The 17,342-nt window shown below is 55.4% G+C and overlaps 1 protein-coding gene across 2 annotated transcripts; it reads left to right on the forward strand.

Moving 5' to 3' along the window:
* Positions 1–770: 770 nt before the first annotated feature.
* On the forward strand, positions 771–16,606 carry LOC119089649 (beta-TrCP). 2 transcript variants are annotated; one of them, XM_037212441.1, is made up of 12 exons: positions 771–1,075; positions 3,279–3,501; positions 7,325–7,511; positions 7,779–7,872; positions 8,120–8,290; positions 9,234–9,428; positions 11,837–11,980; positions 12,627–12,745; positions 13,514–13,624; positions 14,116–14,194; positions 15,259–15,473; positions 16,387–16,606. In XM_037212441.1, exons 1-12 carry the CDS (start codon positions 1,028–1,030, stop codon positions 16,412–16,414), a joined length of 1,614 nt encoding a protein of 537 aa, XP_037068336.1. In that variant the 5' UTR covers positions 771–1,027; the 3' UTR covers positions 16,415–16,606. The 2 variants fall into 2 exon arrangements, with proteins under 2 accessions (XP_037068336.1, XP_037068337.1); XM_037212442.1 differs by having other exon boundaries at positions 15,259–15,464.
* Positions 16,607–17,342: the final 736 nt, after the last annotated feature.

Raw genomic sequence — 17,342 nt, forward strand, 5'->3', positions numbered from 1 at the left:
CTCTCCGTCAATCAGGGATCTTCCATGGATTCTTTCCATTCGCCCGAAAGATCTGCACTCAAAAGACGGGGTCTCTATATGTTAACCTGCCCGGGGATTCTCGGTTGCTGAGGGGCCCTTCATGTTGTTCATTACGCTGTCCAAGGGCGATCGTTCAGAGACCCACCACGTTGTTCTTGGTTCTTCTTGCTTGCTCTAAAACCCTATTCTTGTTGATGGAAGCCTCTTTGTAGGTTTGCCGCGACACCCCCGATCGCTCATGTTCCATCTCTATTGGCCTTGGTGCCTGAGTCTTAGAGAGGAAGTCGGCTGTTCTGTAATGCTCTCTTATACCCTTTTCCACCCGTAGTGCGACAAGTAGTGGTTTTTAGATGGCTTGCACCACGTCTGTGGTGTATTTTTAGGCAGTCATGCTTAACTCAACTAGTGTTTCAATCCACGCTTCCGGAAGGGCGGACAACGTAACGCGACAATTGTGGATAGTATGTGCCGTACTTGGCTGTCATGTCATGCTTATGACTTTTCGTAATTTGCATTTAGTATTCATGTTCGTCCGTTTTTCTTTGCTCTGTATATGTAAAAAATATTTTTAACACGTTTGGTGTCATAATTACATATTTAATAGGATTTATCGGCTTATCTTGTATTTCTTCTTAAAATAAACGTCATTTGTGTGATGGCAATATGAAAGTTTTAACGATATCGTTGGCTCTGGTGCATGAAAGTCATATGTGACGTCACACGAAAAAGAGGTCGCGCCTGCCGTCTTTTCGTCCGCGTTTGTTACGGTTTCACCTCGCTGTTGTGGCTCGCGACAGGTGCTTCCGTCGTAAATTTACGCTACGTGTTGAAGAAGCGAAACAGCATTCGTGCAATAGCGGAAGGACTGGGTTTCCTTGATACGCATAAGTCCTAGTCAGCTTCATTTACAGTGCATGTGAAGCTCGGAACAAGTTCGCGGGCGAAATCGTGTCTTCAACTTGCGCCCGACTTTGATGGGCATTATTGGTCCAGTATTTTTTTTGTGATGGAGACCGATGTTCGGGACACACAGAAAAATGAATCTAAAAACGTGGTAAGTGCTTCGCCTGTAGAAATGTGTTTTTGTCATGTGCACAGAAATCTACAAGACCAGGTACGTAAATTTGTCTGGCATTTAATTGATTATTAGGTGCCTCGTTGTTTGAATTCCCTTACCACTTTATAGACATATGTTGCCTCAGAATATGATTTTCTTTGTTGATTTGTCTAGATAGATTATGTTTCATGAATCCAATACCAAGTCAGCAGTCCACATGACTTCATGACAGTCATGAAGCTTGCAAGGTGCCAAATGCAGATTGGGGTTTGTGGTCACTGCAGTTTTTTGTTGCACTCTGCATCCAAGCTGCGAAGTGTGGCTTATTCTCACGTCATTGTTTTTTTTCCTTAAAACTTGATAAAGGCTTGCTAACATTGCAACATGACAAAGTAGTTAACAGGTATGACATAATCTCTTTGTTAGGTCTTATTTCTCTCTAATATTTATTACTGGCTACCTGCCTCAGCATGTGCCCTTGATTGATGTGATTATATTGCCCAACTGTGGAAGTGATGTAGTGTGTTTATGAGAAATTTAACATAAGTAGCATTGTATAAGATGAGTATGATCAGAATAAGCATTAAAGTTGGTCATGTTGTTACAGATTCATGCTGTCTTTTATTGGAAAATTTACTTGAAACACTTGGAATTTGTTTAGGTTTCAGTTTGCATTATTTGAGACTAATCTGTATCCTGTGCCAATGAAATAAGTTTTGACTAATATATTGTGCCTGCATCAGTGCAGTCTTAAGGCTGTAAATGCAGCAAATTGGGGTGAGATGTGCTCATGCTAATGCATATAGCTCAGGTAGTATATGAGAGTGATAGATAGTAATGATGATGTGGTGGTAAGCCTACATTGTGTCACTCTCAAGATTGTGTGTCATTCAACCATTTAATCTTGTCATTATGACCTTTTATTCTTCTGAAATATGTGGCAAAAGTCAAAATGGGTAATGATGAATAAAAAGGAAATATGTAGCTGGCCTATTGCTGTTGACCATCATAGCACCATCATATGAAAGTAATTAAGCATGCATTATGTGTATTATGGATTTGTAATAGATCTAGCCAGATTTATCATGCCAAAGATGAAATATGTTATGGTCATGTAAGCTCACATGAGCAGATTATGTGGCAATTGATGAGCATTGCACCCAGTCATAGCCTATGAATACTGTCTGCCATGAACAAAATACACCCTTGGGATTGGAGTTTTGGCTAAGGACAGATAGCTTATCGCATGGACATGGTCCTGAGATACCAGCAAAGCATTTCCAGTCAGTATGCTTACTGTCAGTCATTGTTACCTGCCTTCTTTCCCCATAACCATCCACCAGCTGATCAACCTTGATGAGTCAAATAATGGGATGAAATTTTGCAGGTCTAAACTAACTTGGCCTGACCTTTGTTTTCCCTAGTGTTCATGTGTCCCTATCACTCTGTATATGATTCATTTCTAAGATAGAAATCTACATGGTGTTATTGGTGCATAAATTATGGATTCTAAAAATGATTTATTATGGATCCTACATTTTGGCAGTGTTGTTGTTCAATTTGTGTGAGGAGAATATTAAACATTGATGAAAAGAGGGAGTTTCAACTTGATATGCAATATTCACCTCATATTTGGAATCATGCTTAACACCAGAAGATTGGTTCAAAAAGGTTTGTGTGTTCAGAACTGATAAGAATAAAATGGGTTCTATTTTGTGTCATATTATCATTCTTGCGTAACAATAATAGTGTGTCAACCTAACAGGATTGCAGGAAGCATTACCATAACAATGCCCAGTGATTTTTGTCATGTTTTTGCTAAGATATTTTGTGTGTACATCAATGACATCTCTGCAGATATGGTTTCCATGTGTTATGAATAACCTGAAATATGTTTCCTTCACATACTTAAATGCCTGCAAAGGTAACCAGTACAGATTGCCCAGTATCCAGCAGCCATTGTATCATTTATTGCCCTTGATCTGCAGTACCTCAGGGCCTGTGCAATGTGTTGATTCATGCAATGCATCACTAGAATTAACAGACTTACAGCCATGAGGTATGAAGCACCCACCATCTCCCCTTTAGAGCTCACCTTGTGTTTGTGCCTTGCTGGCGACAGTGGGACTTGTTATGTTTCATGACACTGGGTGCATAGTGCAGACTGGTGGGAGTGACAATGGCGACCATGCTGCTGCAGTTGCCAATGACGGTGATGAGCCTGGACCCGCCGCGGAGGGAGCCGACGCCCCAGTATCTCACCGAGCGGGATGCCTGCCTCAAGTACTTTGAAAAATGGAGCGAACAAGACCAGGTCGAGTTCGTGGAATACCTGCTCTCACAAATGTGCCACTACCAGCACAACAACATCGACACGTTTCTCAAGCCCATGTTGCAGCGGGACTTCATTTCGCTACTGCCAGGTGAGTGCCTGAAGAACTGTCTACCTCTCAGCGGTGATGCTGTGACATATTCTGTACTACAAAATGTTCTTTGGTGCTCAAGTAAAGCTAGTTTAAAGGTGCTCCTGTACCAGGAAAAATAATTCATTTAAACTTCAGTCACATTTTTTCTTTGTCAAGTGTGATGGACCACCAGATACATTGTAACCATTAGGCACTTTCTGTGAGCAGGACTGCTGCTGGTTATGGGTATGGCAGGTATGGTGGGACCATAACCCCCTCGAGTTATGTTGTTTAGGCCAGCACCAGGTCATGTTTTGGAGACCCGTAAGGCCGAGTGGCCGTGTCGCAGACTGCGCTCGATCTCCAAATCGGCACCGGTACATTCTTTACCTTTCTGTCATATGAGTGATCAAATATCAGAATTACATCCACTTTTGTGAACTATCATCTCAAGATGATCAGCATCGCCGATTTGTGTGAAGGTGGTTGGCAATATCAATTGTGACAGCACAACCACCCCATAGATAAGTGACAATTGATGCTGCGTCCTGGAAGCCACATCTTTTTTCCATCCAGTTATGCTGCCAGGCAGTGCTGGTCAATAGCGGTTGTATGAATCCCACCATCAGCATTGTATGAACGCACCCAGCACTGTCTCTGTTTACATGGCCGGCCCGTGTCGCGTCAGCTTCTCCGGTTAAAAACACACGCCGGTGACATATGCCAGCGCGCCAGCCCGGCGCTCCCGTCTTCGTCGCATGCAGGGGCTCGTAGGCGTCCCCGCTGTTTCGATAACTGAACCACGTAGAACTAAATGCCAAGTGGCGTGGGGGGGGGGGGGGGGGCTGCTTGACACTTTCTGTAATAGGCTAATGCAGGCTATTGTGGTCATATCGGTGTATCTAGGACCCTCGCTTTATCCCAAGAGCCGCACTACCGCACCGGGGGAAACGGCGCGGTGCAGTTACGGGTTGACTGCTGCAACATGCGTGTGTATCGGTGATTTCGACACTTGCATCGCACACACATCGGCGGCTGTGGCCTTTAACATCCTAAATTGACTCAAAAGTTCAAGACAAGTGTGTGGAGAGGCCCGTCACTCGCTTCAAAACTAAGCACGTTAAGGCAATGAAATGACGGATTTTAAAAGGCATGCCAAATTGCTCCAAGTATTTTTCTAGACATCAAATATTGTGATGTAAGAATGTAATCATTTTCTGCATTTGCCTTGGCTGACTGCAGGGACTGTCTGTGTCATCACGTGGTTACGTTGATTAGGGCATGGAAATACGGAGCGTTGCTTAGACAAGCGCATTTTAGGCAAACAAGAAGGCTATTTGACGCCTAGAGGTGTGTAGGACTCCACGACAGCCGGGGGGGGGGGGGGGGGGGAGGGGGGGAGGCGGGTAGGCGGGTGGGGGCAGGGGGAAATATTGAAAATTTGAAGTAACAACTGGGCCTTCAAACTTCACATATGACGTAAAGAGTATGGAGGCGCGGGCATCGAAACTTGACACGCTCAAAGCAGTCTAAAAAAAAAAACATTTCGTAAGCCCGTTGAGAGCTCCACAGGGCGACGCCAACCCGAGGCGGTGACCTTATCGTCCGTGGAGAGTCAAGGGGAGGGGGGTACCGGTCCATAGCTTTTATACGCTGTCACAACCTGTTAACATACGGAGACCGAACAGTATGCCGCACATTGGGTCCGAGATCCTGTGCGTGGCTGGAACCAAGCACGACCGAGAGGTTGTGAGGCACTGGCGTACCCCTCGGCCATAGGGAGCATTGCTCGCGTTGCTTTGTCGCGGACTCCGTGCGGTGTAGGGCGTGGGTGAGTCACAAACAAGCCTCTGCACAAGTCATTTCCAGAACGTGCTGGCCGTGCGTACCACAGGAAAGCAAAGCACAAACAGGATGACGGCGTGGTGTTCAGTAACGGTCTTTGCAGCCATCTGCAAGGCGGCAATTTAAACCTTTTCAGTCGTACCTGCAGGCAAAGCCCAGAAAGCTATGGTCGGAATCACCTGGCTAGCACTATGTTTTGCGTGAACGCCTTGATGAGGCTAGAACGCGACGAAATGACAGTGTGAGCTGGAGACTTCCGTGTTGCGTTTGCGGTAACTCAGGATTACGGCTCTGCAAGTTGCGATTACAGTATCAGGACCGGACGATTAACTGCATGCAGATGAGGTTGAACACGAGTGCCTCCATTTCGAACATTGAGCTGCCAGATTTCCGGGTGGATAAATATCTTGGGAGTTTCTTTGTGCTCGGAATCTGCCAGAAAATGAGGTTCTATATATGCAGCGGAAGGTCGGGTCTCTGCGCATGCCATATGGAGTCGGGTATGTCGGCCAGGGCTTGCCGAAAGGCTGTCCTCCCAGGAGCTGTTTTCAGCCGGCGTTACCGGCGCCATGCATGGCCTCCGTCTTCGTCCCCATTCCTGATCGAAGGGCATTCATTGTCTCTTGTCATCGTCGTGTGTCTGTCTGGGGCGGGAATGAGCCGCGGAACGCTCGGCTGGCTTGTCAAGGACATGCCCTGTACTCGAAACGCTGGCTAGGCCAGGCCGTTACCCCCCTGTGCAGGCTGGCTGCTACAGGTGCGATGGGTATCGGATTTCGTCGACACTTGTGTGTGCCGAATTGTTGTTGTATGGCATCGTTTGTCGCTTCGGTGCATTTAGATAGCGAACTACGGGTGGGGCGAAAAAGAGCCACCTGTTTCGTGTCACATGTGCAGCAGAGCTCATGGCGTGAACCGGTTGACGCCGCAGTCGTGGCGGCTCGGGAATTTTATGTGAGTTGGGAGCCCCCGTCTTGCATTCTGTAATCATGATGGTAATACGGTTTGATTTTTAGCGTGGTAAACACATCGCAGCGTGTTGGACTGCAGACCGTTTTTCTCATGGTGAACGTGTGTCGCAAAGAAACTTGATGCGCGAATAATTGCTTAATGATGAATCGTTACACACGTGGCTTCCTGGTGAGAGGTTTCCACACCAAAGCTCCACCACGCACCAGTGGCTGCACAGCGGCCAGCTGTTACAAGCCGCCGTGAGTGACGGTCCCGAAATCCGCAGCGTAGCATGGCGTTTGGTCTCTGACTTGTAATGATGTAACTGTGGCGAGTGAAGTGCGGTTAGCCAGCAAACGAACAGCGTAGTGGCCACCTGCCAACATATATCGTTTGCCCCCCCCCCCCCTCCCCCCTTGAAATAAAGCACAGGTGATCTTGAAGGCAGCCGGGTATCTCAATGGGATATTTATTTGACTGTGCCGAAAAAGTCGCTCGACATTGAAGTTCAAACCATCTTGCAAAGAGCATGTAGGTGTGATGATATTCCTGACAGCAGCACATAATGGAAACTGAAGTGGCGACCGATGTCACTCGAGTGCAGTGACACTCGGGTTCGCCTTGTGTCACAGGAACATCACTTTTCTTCAACCTGCTGTGCCGTTGGATAAATGGCGATATGTACAGCATATGTGTGATGTTGTTCCGAATGATGGCATTTCGTGGGAATGGACAATTTGGCATCAAGGTGTTTGTTGTTTGGCAGATTTGAGTTGTTCCGTCATATTCGGTTCATTTCATTTCGCGTTCAGCCCAGCCGTGTTTTGATGGCGTAATCAATTCTGATACGATATTTTTCGTCGGCGTGTGCAGTATAAAGCATTCACTATTGGAGCTCCGTCCAACATTCACGCCTCGGCAGTCGTAGCGTCCTTTCATTGCCGGATCCAGATCAGTTTCTGTGTCGACACCCGGGTTGTGGGGCCGTTCGTCGCGCGTGCCGGCCGGTTCACTGACGCACGCCACGCGCCGCGCTCCGCCGCAGACAAGGGCCTGGACCACGTGGCCGAGAGCATCCTCTCGTACCTGGACGACCGGTCGCTGTGCGCCGCCGAGCTAGTCTGCAAGGAGTGGAAGCGGGTCATCAGCGACGGCATGCTCTGGAAGAAGCTCATCGAGAAGAAAGTGCGCACCGACCCGCTCTGGAAGGGCCTGGCCGAGCGGCGAGGATGGTACGTCCCCCCCCCCCTCCCCCCCACCTCCACTTCCCGCTCCTGATGTTGACTCGCTGTGATGCTGTCAGCGCTCAAATGCGCGGCTGTCCTACAGCTCTGGGCCATTGAACAGTTGACTGCGGGTTCTACTGCCTGCACTTTGTTCAATTCCGTGGTCAGGTTGAAATGGACTTCACTGACTGCCCGGCAATAGTACGCTATCAGTTGCTGCTGCACATTGATTCATGTGTAACGAGTGGCTCTGAGAACTGTGCACTTTTTCAGGGGGCAATACTTAGGGAAACCAAAACCCGGCCAAGCACTTCCAGATCATCAGAAATATAGGAAACTATACCCCAAAATAATTAAAGACATTGAGGTAAGAAAAACGTGTTTATGATCGTGTGAAATTCGTGGTGTGTCGCCAGCATGTTCCCATAAAACATCCCAGCCATGACTTCAGCGACTTTTATGCCACCCGCATGTAACAATGTACAGTGCCCGTGGGATGTCGATATCGTATATTGCTCTTCGCCTAGCTAGCAGCTTATTGTTGCCAGTCACGATCCATGCGACATCAGTTTGTGGGAGGGAGTCTGACCCTTCGCTGACCATCGCGTTCTCAGAGTATAGAAAACAACTGGAGGACGGGCAAGCACAACCTGCAGCGGATAAACTGTCGTTCGGAGACGTCCAAGGGCGTCTACTGCCTGCAGTACGACGACAAGAAGATCGTCTCTGGCCTGCGGGACAACACCATCAAGATGTGGGACCGCGACTCGCTGCAGTGCACCAAGGTGGGCTGCTCGGCGGCCGCCGCCCTCACGGGCCGCATAACTGGATCGGCCCTTCCACCCAGAGCGTGGTGTCTTGCGTACAACAGACCCCTCGAGCATAACACGAGATTGGCAGCCGGACATTGCTGTGGCCATCACTGTGCACACGCTCGTTAAAACAATGGATCCCCCTGTCTAAACACCTGAAGCTGGCACAGTCCCGACAAAGGTTATGAATTATTGCACCTTCTTGTTGACACGGTCAGCCGTATAAGCATGCCAGCTTCCAAACGCTTGCCACTTGTCAGCACTGGCTGGAGAAGCCCGCTGCTGCTGTACGATTAAGATATCGATCTGGGAAGTTGGCTTGTGGCGGTCACGTGCGGTGTCTGGCTGCACCTCCGTCACCCGCGCCGTCTGTCTCAGGTCTCTGTCCACATGTCTGGCGCCCAGACACCCGCCACTGAAAGGGTTCGCCTCATTCCCATCCGCCGCGTGTTGGCTTCGCTGGTGTTGACATAGTCCCCGTGGCACCTCCAGAGGAGGTGTCCACCGCTCCCCCCCCCCCCCCCCCCCCGGTACTGACTGAGCCCAGGCGGCGTCTCTAGAGCAGAAGGTGCCCACCCCACCGCTTTCGGTACTGATCTAGCCCCGCGGCGCTTCATGAGCAGAAGGTGCCCACCTCCCATCGCTTCCGATACTGACCGAGCTCCCGCGGCGTCTCCAGGGCAAAAGGTGCTCACCTCCCCCAGCCCCGGGTACAGACGAGCCCCGGGGGCGCCTGATGAGCAGGAGGTGCTCACCTCCCCACCCGCGAGTACAGATGAACCCCGGCGGCGCCTCCAGAGTAGGTGCTCACCTCCCGGCCCCCGTGTACAGACGAGCCCCGGCGCGCCTGCTGAGCAGAAGGTGCTCACCTCGCACGGTGCCCCGGCCTGACCGAGCCCCCGCGGCGTGCCCACAGCAAGTGCTCACCGGCCACACGGGCTCGGTGCTCTGCCTGCAATACGACGACAAGGTGATCATCAGCGGCTCCTCGGACGCCACCGTGCGCGTCTGGGACGTCAACTCGGGCGAGCTGGTCAACACGCTGATCCACCACTGCGAGGCCGTGCTCCACCTCCGCTTCGCGCACGGCATGATGGTCACCTGCTCCAAGGTGAGTCACGCTCGGCCGGCCCGGGTCACGCGCTCCGGAGGTCGTGATCCTCCGGCGGAGGGGCTGCTCAAGCGTGTGTCATTACGGCCGAGGGCGGGGACGGCGGCTGAATGTGGACACTCGGTGTCGAGGTCGTTCAGACAATGAAAATCGGCGAATTAGGTTGTTAGACGAGATCAGTTGAAGTGTTGGGCGCTGGTCTGTCGCGGCGGCTAGCGTAGCGGCGTTTGGGGCAGGGTTTGGGTTATCGTTTTTGCCTCGCCCGGGGGGGATCGCGTTATGCCCGGTTGCCGAGGGATTCTCAGTTCACGTTGGGCGGCTCCTCTATATGTCTGGGTGCGTGCTGGGGCCTGTTGTCGGCGCGTAGGGTGGTCCGCTACTGGGCCACATGGTACTGGACCAACAGCTACGGCGGGCTGTTTTCCGATCGCGCCAGCTGTATCGCACCTGAGGCAATAGCCTACGTCTGCTCCAAACGCTGCTGCGATATGTAATGTGCCGCCGATGCTGGTTTGCGCACGTGTTCTGGTGTCGGCTGTGCCGTCTGCGGATCCACGCGGTTGCGACGTGGGTGCTGGTCTGCGCACGTGTCCTGGTGTCATTTGCTGTGCCGTCTGCGGATCCACGCGGCTGTGACGTGCCGCCGGTGCAGATCTGTGCACGTGTCCTGGTGTCATTTGCTGTGCCGTCTGCGGATCCACGCGGCTGTGACGTGCCGCCGGTGCAGATCTGTGCACGTGTCCTGGTGTCATTTGCTGTGCCGTCTGCGGATCCACGCGGCTGTGACGTGCCGCCGGTGCAGATCTGTGCACGTGTCCTGGTGTCGTTGGCTGTGCCGTCTGCGGATCCACGCGGCTGTGACGCGCCGCCGGTGCTGGTCTGCGCACGTGTCCTGGTGTCGGCTGTGCCGTCTGCGGATCCACGCGGCTGTGACGTGCGGCCGATGCTGGTCTGCACACATGTCCTGGTGTCGGCTGTGCCGTCTGCGGATCCACGCGGCTGTGACGTGCGGCCGGTGCTGGTCTGCACACATGTCCTGGTGTCGGCTGTGCCGTCTGCGGATCCACGCGGCTGTGACGTGCGGCCGATGCTGGTCTGCACACATGTCCTGGTGTCGGCTGTGCCGTCTGCGGATCCACCCGGTTCCCCGGTGCCGGCGTAGGTGTCGGCCGGATGACCCTCCTGGTGCCGCTCTCGGCCGTCTGGGGCCAGAGACGGCGTGTCCCTCCCGTCTGACCCGTGTTGAGTGTCAGAAGGCGAACATACGAACCTACGCACATTGAGTCGCCCGCATGGGCTCGTACGCCGAAAACAACGTAGTTTACCCGAAGCGATCTGTTATAAATGCCTCCAGAATCGACAGATGCGATCGCAGTTTGTGCAAGTTACGAATTGGTACGGTTCGTGTGTTAGTGTTGTAAGCTACGCCGTGGCTGTGTGACCGTACTGAGGTGCGGCTTACCAGACGCGCCGCCGGCGACACCCGTCTCCTGTACTCGTGCTCCCCGGGATCGGCGCCACTGCTGGCAACGTTGTGGCCCCGACTGCAGGCGGCCACTCGGAGCCGAAATATGCGGTCGACGGGTATTCCAATGCCGCAACAACTTTCCAATGTTCAGAGTATTCTAGTGCCTGCCGGAAAGACACCAATGTAGTTGTAAAAATAGTTGCTGGCGCGAAAAAGTTGCAAAATGGTCCCAAGCTGGCTGGAAGTTTGACGCTCTTTGGCGCGAGGGCAAATTATATCGGATGATATCTTTGGCGCAAATCACATCGAGTACTTCTGATTCATTGGTAGTGGGCTGGATTGCTGGAGAGACAACTGGGACACGATGTCGGTGGACGGCTGATCGTCCGAAATTCGACAAGGGTCGTGTTAATGGCATAACATTTTAACATTGCCGGGATTTGGGAGGAAATAACAAAATGTGTTACCCATATATCGTGTATTTTTCCGCCGGGCTCAGTATTTGAAGTTGTCTGATGTGTATACGCGGCAAAAAAAAGATGGATTTCCCGAACTGGCCTTCGGCAGTGGTTTATTTAATTGTTCTGATGTTCTCACAATCCGCAGCGCATTTGAAAATTGGGTGATTGGGTATCCGTCTCGGTTGGCATGCGCTCACCCAGATGCATTGTTGGCAACTGATGCCTAATTTTCTAATGGAATGCTCGGGTCTTCATACCTGAATATTTCAAAACCTCAACCAAGGCGATGGGTTATCTTCAGCCTGGGCGCCAGTAACGCGTGGGAATATTGAGTCATCTGTGTGTGTTGACTGCATAACCCAACATCATCAGAGCCGATAATACCCGTGAGTAGCCTGCGACGCCTGTCCGTGTCTCCGCACGCGTACCGTGTCATGTGAGCGAGCGCCCAGTGACGGCCGACGCCGGCTCGTCCGCAGGACCGCTCCATCGCCGTCTGGGACATGGTCTCGCCGACCGAGATCAACCTGCACCGCGTGCTGGTCGGCCACCGCGCCGCCGTCAACGTCGTCGACTTCGACGAGAAGTACATCGTCAGCGCGTCGGGCGACCGCACCATCAAGGTGGGAGCGCGCCCGGCCGGCGGCCGCCCTCGAATGGGGTCACGGCGGCCGGCGCCGAGCGTTTCCGGCCGGCCGATCGATGCCGAGGGGGCGCGATGGGGAGGGACTGGGGGAGGCGCCGCGCATGTGATGGGCCGGCCGCCGTTGGGAGGCCGACACGTGTGACTGGGGTTCAGTGGGGCCGGAGCGGAGTGGCCCTGACTCCGGAGGGAGAGGGGCGGAGCGGGGCAGCTCTGCTCCGGAGGGAGGGCTGAAGGGGGGGGGGGAGAGCGGGGCTCTGGCTGCGGGGGGGGGGGGGAGAGGGAGCGGGCTCTGATTCCCGAGGAGGGGAAGCAGCGGCGGGGCGGGCCTCCGGCTCCGGAGGTGCGATTAGAGTGAACTCGCCTTGTTTCTGCCGTTACCAATACGTCTCGCGGTGTGGTTTCATTGCGTCGACCGGTGACATCGGTCGACACGAACAGTGACAAAGCCAGTGTCATACGGCCGCTGGGTGAGTGTGGTGCAACGGCGACCCAGCCCCTCCACCGCCCAGTCACGCTCTGTCAGCGCATCTGTGCGGCGCCGGCCTCTGTCCAGATCCGTCCCCGTTGCGCAACCGGCCGGCGTGGGCCGGCGGCGCCGTCTGACACCGTGCTCGCCCGGCCAGGTGTGGAACACGTCCACGTGCGAGTTCGTGCGGACGCTGTCGGGCCACAAGAGGGGCATCGCCTGCCTGCAGTACCGCGACCGGCTGGTGGTCAGCGGCAGCTCGGACAACACCATCAGGTCAGCCGGGCCCACGCCCGCGGGCGGGGGCGGGCACGGCCGTACCCAGGCGCTGGCGTGGCCCCGTCAGGCGCTGCTATCACGTCGACAAGTGTCGATCGCCGCCGTCTAGTTTGGACAGGGCGCGAATTCGGCTCGCTCGCCACGATATTCAACTGGCCGGCACTCGTGAGCTGCTGGGTACGCGCCTGCTCGGCATCTGCATCGCTCGGCGAGCGACGGCGCTCAGAGCGGCCTCTGCTCCCGGATGTGATCGTATGAGATGTGATGTAGATGCCGAAGTCGTGACGAAACGTGACGACCGCCCACTGGAGGCGGCCGGCGACCTTGGCCGCCGCCGGCAGACGGGGTGGCGCTGGGGACTTCGCTCGCATTAGGTGAACGCACTCAGTGGCGGCGGTAGCGCCGCACCCGCCAGGTGACGTCGACCCGGCCCATGATGCCGACGCCGCCCAGTGAAGCGTAGCGATGTCTGTGAAACCCGTTTGAGTTGATGGCGTGTTTTTCTCTGGCCGTTCCTGTTTTGTTGTGCTGCCGGCGGACACGTCACGCCCGGTGCAGGCTGGCTGCAGTTTGCGGCAGGCGCCTGGCCCCGGTGGTCGGGATCAGGTGGTCCCCCGCCTCCAATGACCCGGCTGGACGGACTGCGGACCCCCGCGGACCACCCCCGGGTGGCGTGTATCTCGGACGATCCAACCGGAGGGCAGCGTGTCCGCGGGTCGTCCCCGTCGCCCTCCCACTGGCCTGACGTGACCGGCCCGGCCGCAGGCTATGGGACATTGAGTTCGGTGACTGCCTGCGCGTGCTGGAGGGCCACGACGAGCTGGTGCGCTGCATCCGGTTCGATTCGAAGCGGATTGTCAGCGGCGCGTACGACGGGTGAGTCTCCGTTTACGGAGTGAGCCGCTCCGGCTCACCTGGTCCGGGATTGACGCCCGGCTCGCTCGTGCTTCATGACACGTTTCTTCGTGTTCTGTGGTAGTAAGATTGTGGTGTTCGTTTCGGGATGTTGCGTGCCGGGTGTGAGCGGTAATTGAGCTGGTTCCCTTCCGTCGTTGGTTATCGCGGCCGGCACGACGTGTCTGGCAGACAGTCTGCCATTGGTCTGTCTGGGAATCAATCTCAACTGTTCAACTATCTGGGTGTCCGTGATGACCCGAGCGGTGTTGACGGGCGGCTCGCCGGCGGCTCCTGATACAGCCGCGCCCGCCCACCCGTCTGCCCCGCCTGTGACGCCGCCGGCCCCAGTCCCCGACCCGTTCGACCGCGCGATCAGTGGAGAACGTGCCGTCCCGTCCGGCGGCTGGTGTGCCGGCCGTCGCCCCGGAGACCGGCGGGTGCGTGTGACACGCCGCTCTGCCCTGTTACAGGAAAATCAAGGTGTGGGACCTGCAAGCGGCGCTGAATCCGCGCAGCCCTGTCGGCTCGCTCTGCCTCCGTACTCTGGTGGTAAGTGTCGGTCTCGTGCGGCCCGGCCGGCGCGGGAGATGCGGACATGGTGCCGTGGAACATCGGACGGGTGTGAGAGGATGGCCAGAGCCGCGTCCCCGTCTGTGACGTGGTCTGGTGGAGCATGGTGCTGGTCTTCGCCAGTTCAGTCAGTGGCCGTCACAACTGCGAGCTTTGTGTCCAAGGGCCATGGCTCCGCGTGCCCTGGACACAGCCATGCCTGAGGCGCGTGTGACATGAACACGCCCGCCATCCTGCGGAACACCGATTGGCTGGTCTAGGGAGGACGCGAGCGGCGCGCGCGCACCTGTGAACAGAGGGCGCCTTCTGTGCATGTTTGTCTGCTACCCTTGTGTCACCGACCCGTGGTATCTGACCGCTCGTCGTCGTGAGGTCGTTGTCCATCGTTGTTCGGAAAGTGTTTGGTTTACGCAAGTAAGCCTTGTTTGGACTGCAGTGTTCCCCGAGAGGAATGATACTGCTCACTTTTGCCCAGCGTGAGGCAGCATGTTTTGGAAACACGTCCGCGTGAGAGGATATGACACCGCCTGCTGTGTGCGTCAGAACTTCTTATCGGGTTTGTTTGCCAGCGTTGGCGAATCTGGTCTGCATTGAGTGTCGCTCTACCGTGCCCTGTCGTCCACCGGCCGCCGCGTTCACCTGCGGTCCCTCACCCCCGTGCTGTGACGGGCGTGTCTCGTCCACCGGCCGCCGCCCTCACCTGCGGTCCCTCACCCCGTCCTGTGATGGGCGTGTCCCGTCCACCGGCCGCCGCCCTCACCTGCGGTCCCTCACCCCGTCCTGTGATGGGCGTGTCTCGTCCACCGGCCGCCGCCCTCACCTGCGGTCCCTCACCCCGTCCTGTGATGGGCGTGTCTCGTCTACCGGCCGCCACGCTCACTTGCGGTCCCTCACCCCCGTCCTGTGACGGGCCTGTCTAGTCTACCGGCCGCCACGCTCACCTGCGGTCCCTCACCTCCGTCCTGTGACGGGTATGTCTCGTCCATCGGCTGCCGCCCGCGCCTGACCTGACCTGACCTGACCCGCTCGGCGCCGCCCGGCAGGAACACACGGGCAGGGTGTTCCGTCTGCAGTTCGACGAGTTCCAGATCGTCAGCAGCTCGCACGACGACAGCATTCTGATCTGGGACTTCCTCAACTACACCCCGCCGACTGCGTCCGGCAGCCAGGAGATGGAGGCCGACGGCGGCGACGAGGGCGCCGCCGGCCTGCAGCGCGCCGTCCGCACCACACCCCTTGACCCCAACAGGTACCGCAAGTAAGTCGGCTCGCGCTGCCGCTGACCACGTGGCTCGAGACGGTGGCGGCGGCAGGCGGTCGTGGAAGGATCCGGCGGTGTCCAAGTTTACTTTCTTAATTTTATTGGAGGATTTCGTGGTATCGTGATTTTTCGCCATCTTTGGCAGTCGTTTGGGCGTGGGTGTTTTCTTGGGGTCCAAGCAGATGTCTGCACTGAACTCCCCTTTATAGCTGACCATTTGTATTCTCGTTCCGCCATCTATATAGCTGCCCCCCTATATTCCCGCCTCGCCTCCAATATAGCTAGGAAAACAAATGACAACCGGTGGGATGACACCAGTGATTTCGATACACAGCGGATTAGCAGGGATGTGTCATGTTTGAAGTTGACCTGTCTCACTTACCGGGTTAGTTTGAGGTACATCAGCTGCAGTGGCTGTAGTGCTCGTGGCTGTGTGGGATTCTCGAAAATACCATGGTGTCCACTGCAGGCTGTTTTCCATGGCACATAATTTGTGGTCAAGTTTATGGCAATTGCTTGTTATCGAAATGTAATGCATGAATGTTTGTGTGCCTCTTGGCATTTTGGACACATACCCAGTGATCCTCAGTGGCGCCGGATGTTCTCTTAACTGATCGACGTCTTGGTTTTTTATCCATGTTGTCGTGCATTCCTTTCAGATGTTTCGTTTCATGCGCAATCGGTTGTAGTGCCCCAAAATGTAGGGTAAAATGTATTGTCACTGACTTTTACCGGACGTCGTCATTTTCACTGCTTCCGAAAATCCCACTGTGTCATCATGTACAGCCATTCGTACCCAGCTAGCGGTGCGTATTCCCTGCCCGACCGCTCTGCGATTTCGCTTGCTCCGTTGCGTTCGCGGCGAACCGTCGGCACGCTTCTGCATCTGACGCGCCGCTCGTGTCCACAGCCAAGAGGGCGACGACGAGCTGATGTGAGCACTCTGCGCTCGGATAGATCTAGAAGACATTTTAACCTGGTTTATGTTACGTGGCGCGCCCGGACGGACAGCTGTGTGGTCGGGCGGTCGGCAGGCCAGACGAGCGGCCCGCCTGCAGTGATGCGCCGCAGTGGCCGGCGCGCGGCTCGCAGGGATGCGGGCGCGCCGTCCGCGCCGCCGGGCGTCGGAGAAGAGTCAGTCCGCCGCGCCGCCAAGTGTCGGCCGTCGCGGGGCGCGTGGTGCGCGCGGCCGTCCCGCTGGCGGCGGCTCGGCCGGGCCGTCGCCGGCCGAGCTGGGAGGCGGCGACGGCGTCAATGCGGCCGCCCGAGGAGGCGGCCCCAGCGCGCCGCCCGCGCGCCCGCCGCTCGACCCGCTCCGTGTGCGTGTGTACCTGTGGCGCGGCTGGCGTTTATCTATGTGACATTGTACACGGCGATAAATCAGGTTAATTCGATTGCGCACGTTTCGGTGATGCTCTGCGTTCGGGGGCGGGGAGTTTTCTTGTGATGCCGTGTGGCGCGCGTGCGCCGCTGTGTCTTGTTTTGCGTCGGCGGGCCGGTCGGTCCGCGGCCGTCAGGTCGCCAGGCGCAGCCGTTCATTCCGTGATGCCAGAATGTCGTCCGGCCGCCTGGGTTGTTGTCGACGTGTCCATGCGTGTGTTTGTGTGAGAGGGAGAGAGAGCGAGAGAGGGAGAGAAAGCCAGAGAGAGAGGAGGAGCGAGAGAAGGAGCGAGAGAAGAAACGAGAGAAGAAACGAGAGAAGAAAGAGAGAGAGAGAGAGAGAGAGAGAGAGAGAGAGATGAGAGAGAGAGAGAGAGAGAGAGAGAGAGAGAGAGAGAGAGAGAGAGAGAGAGAGAGAGAGAGGAGAGAGAGAGAGAGAGAGAGCGCAAGAGGGTAAGAGAGCAAGAGAGAGAGAGAGAGCGGGAG

The sequence above is a fragment of the Pollicipes pollicipes genome, unplaced genomic scaffold, assembly GCF_011947565.3.
Source record: "Pollicipes pollicipes isolate AB1234 unplaced genomic scaffold, Ppol_2.1 Scaffold_3087;HRSCAF=3621_pilon_pilon_pilon, whole genome shotgun sequence".
Taxonomy (NCBI): domain Eukaryota; kingdom Metazoa; phylum Arthropoda; class Thecostraca; order Pollicipedomorpha; family Pollicipedidae; genus Pollicipes; species Pollicipes pollicipes.

Bases quoted from the DNA above. Each gene is read 5' to 3' on its own strand.
- LOC119089649 (XM_037212441.1), top strand. From the start codon at position 1,028: ATGGAGACCGATGTTCGGGACACACAGAAAAATGAATCTAAAAACGTG. The intron at 7,873-8,119 runs GTAAGAAAAACG...TCGCGTTCTCAG, and splicing joins AAATAATTAAAGACATTGAG to AGTATAGAAAACAACTGGAG. The intron at 11,981-12,626 runs GTGGGAGCGCGC...TCGCCCGGCCAG, and splicing joins CGGGCGACCGCACCATCAAG to GTGTGGAACACGTCCACGTG.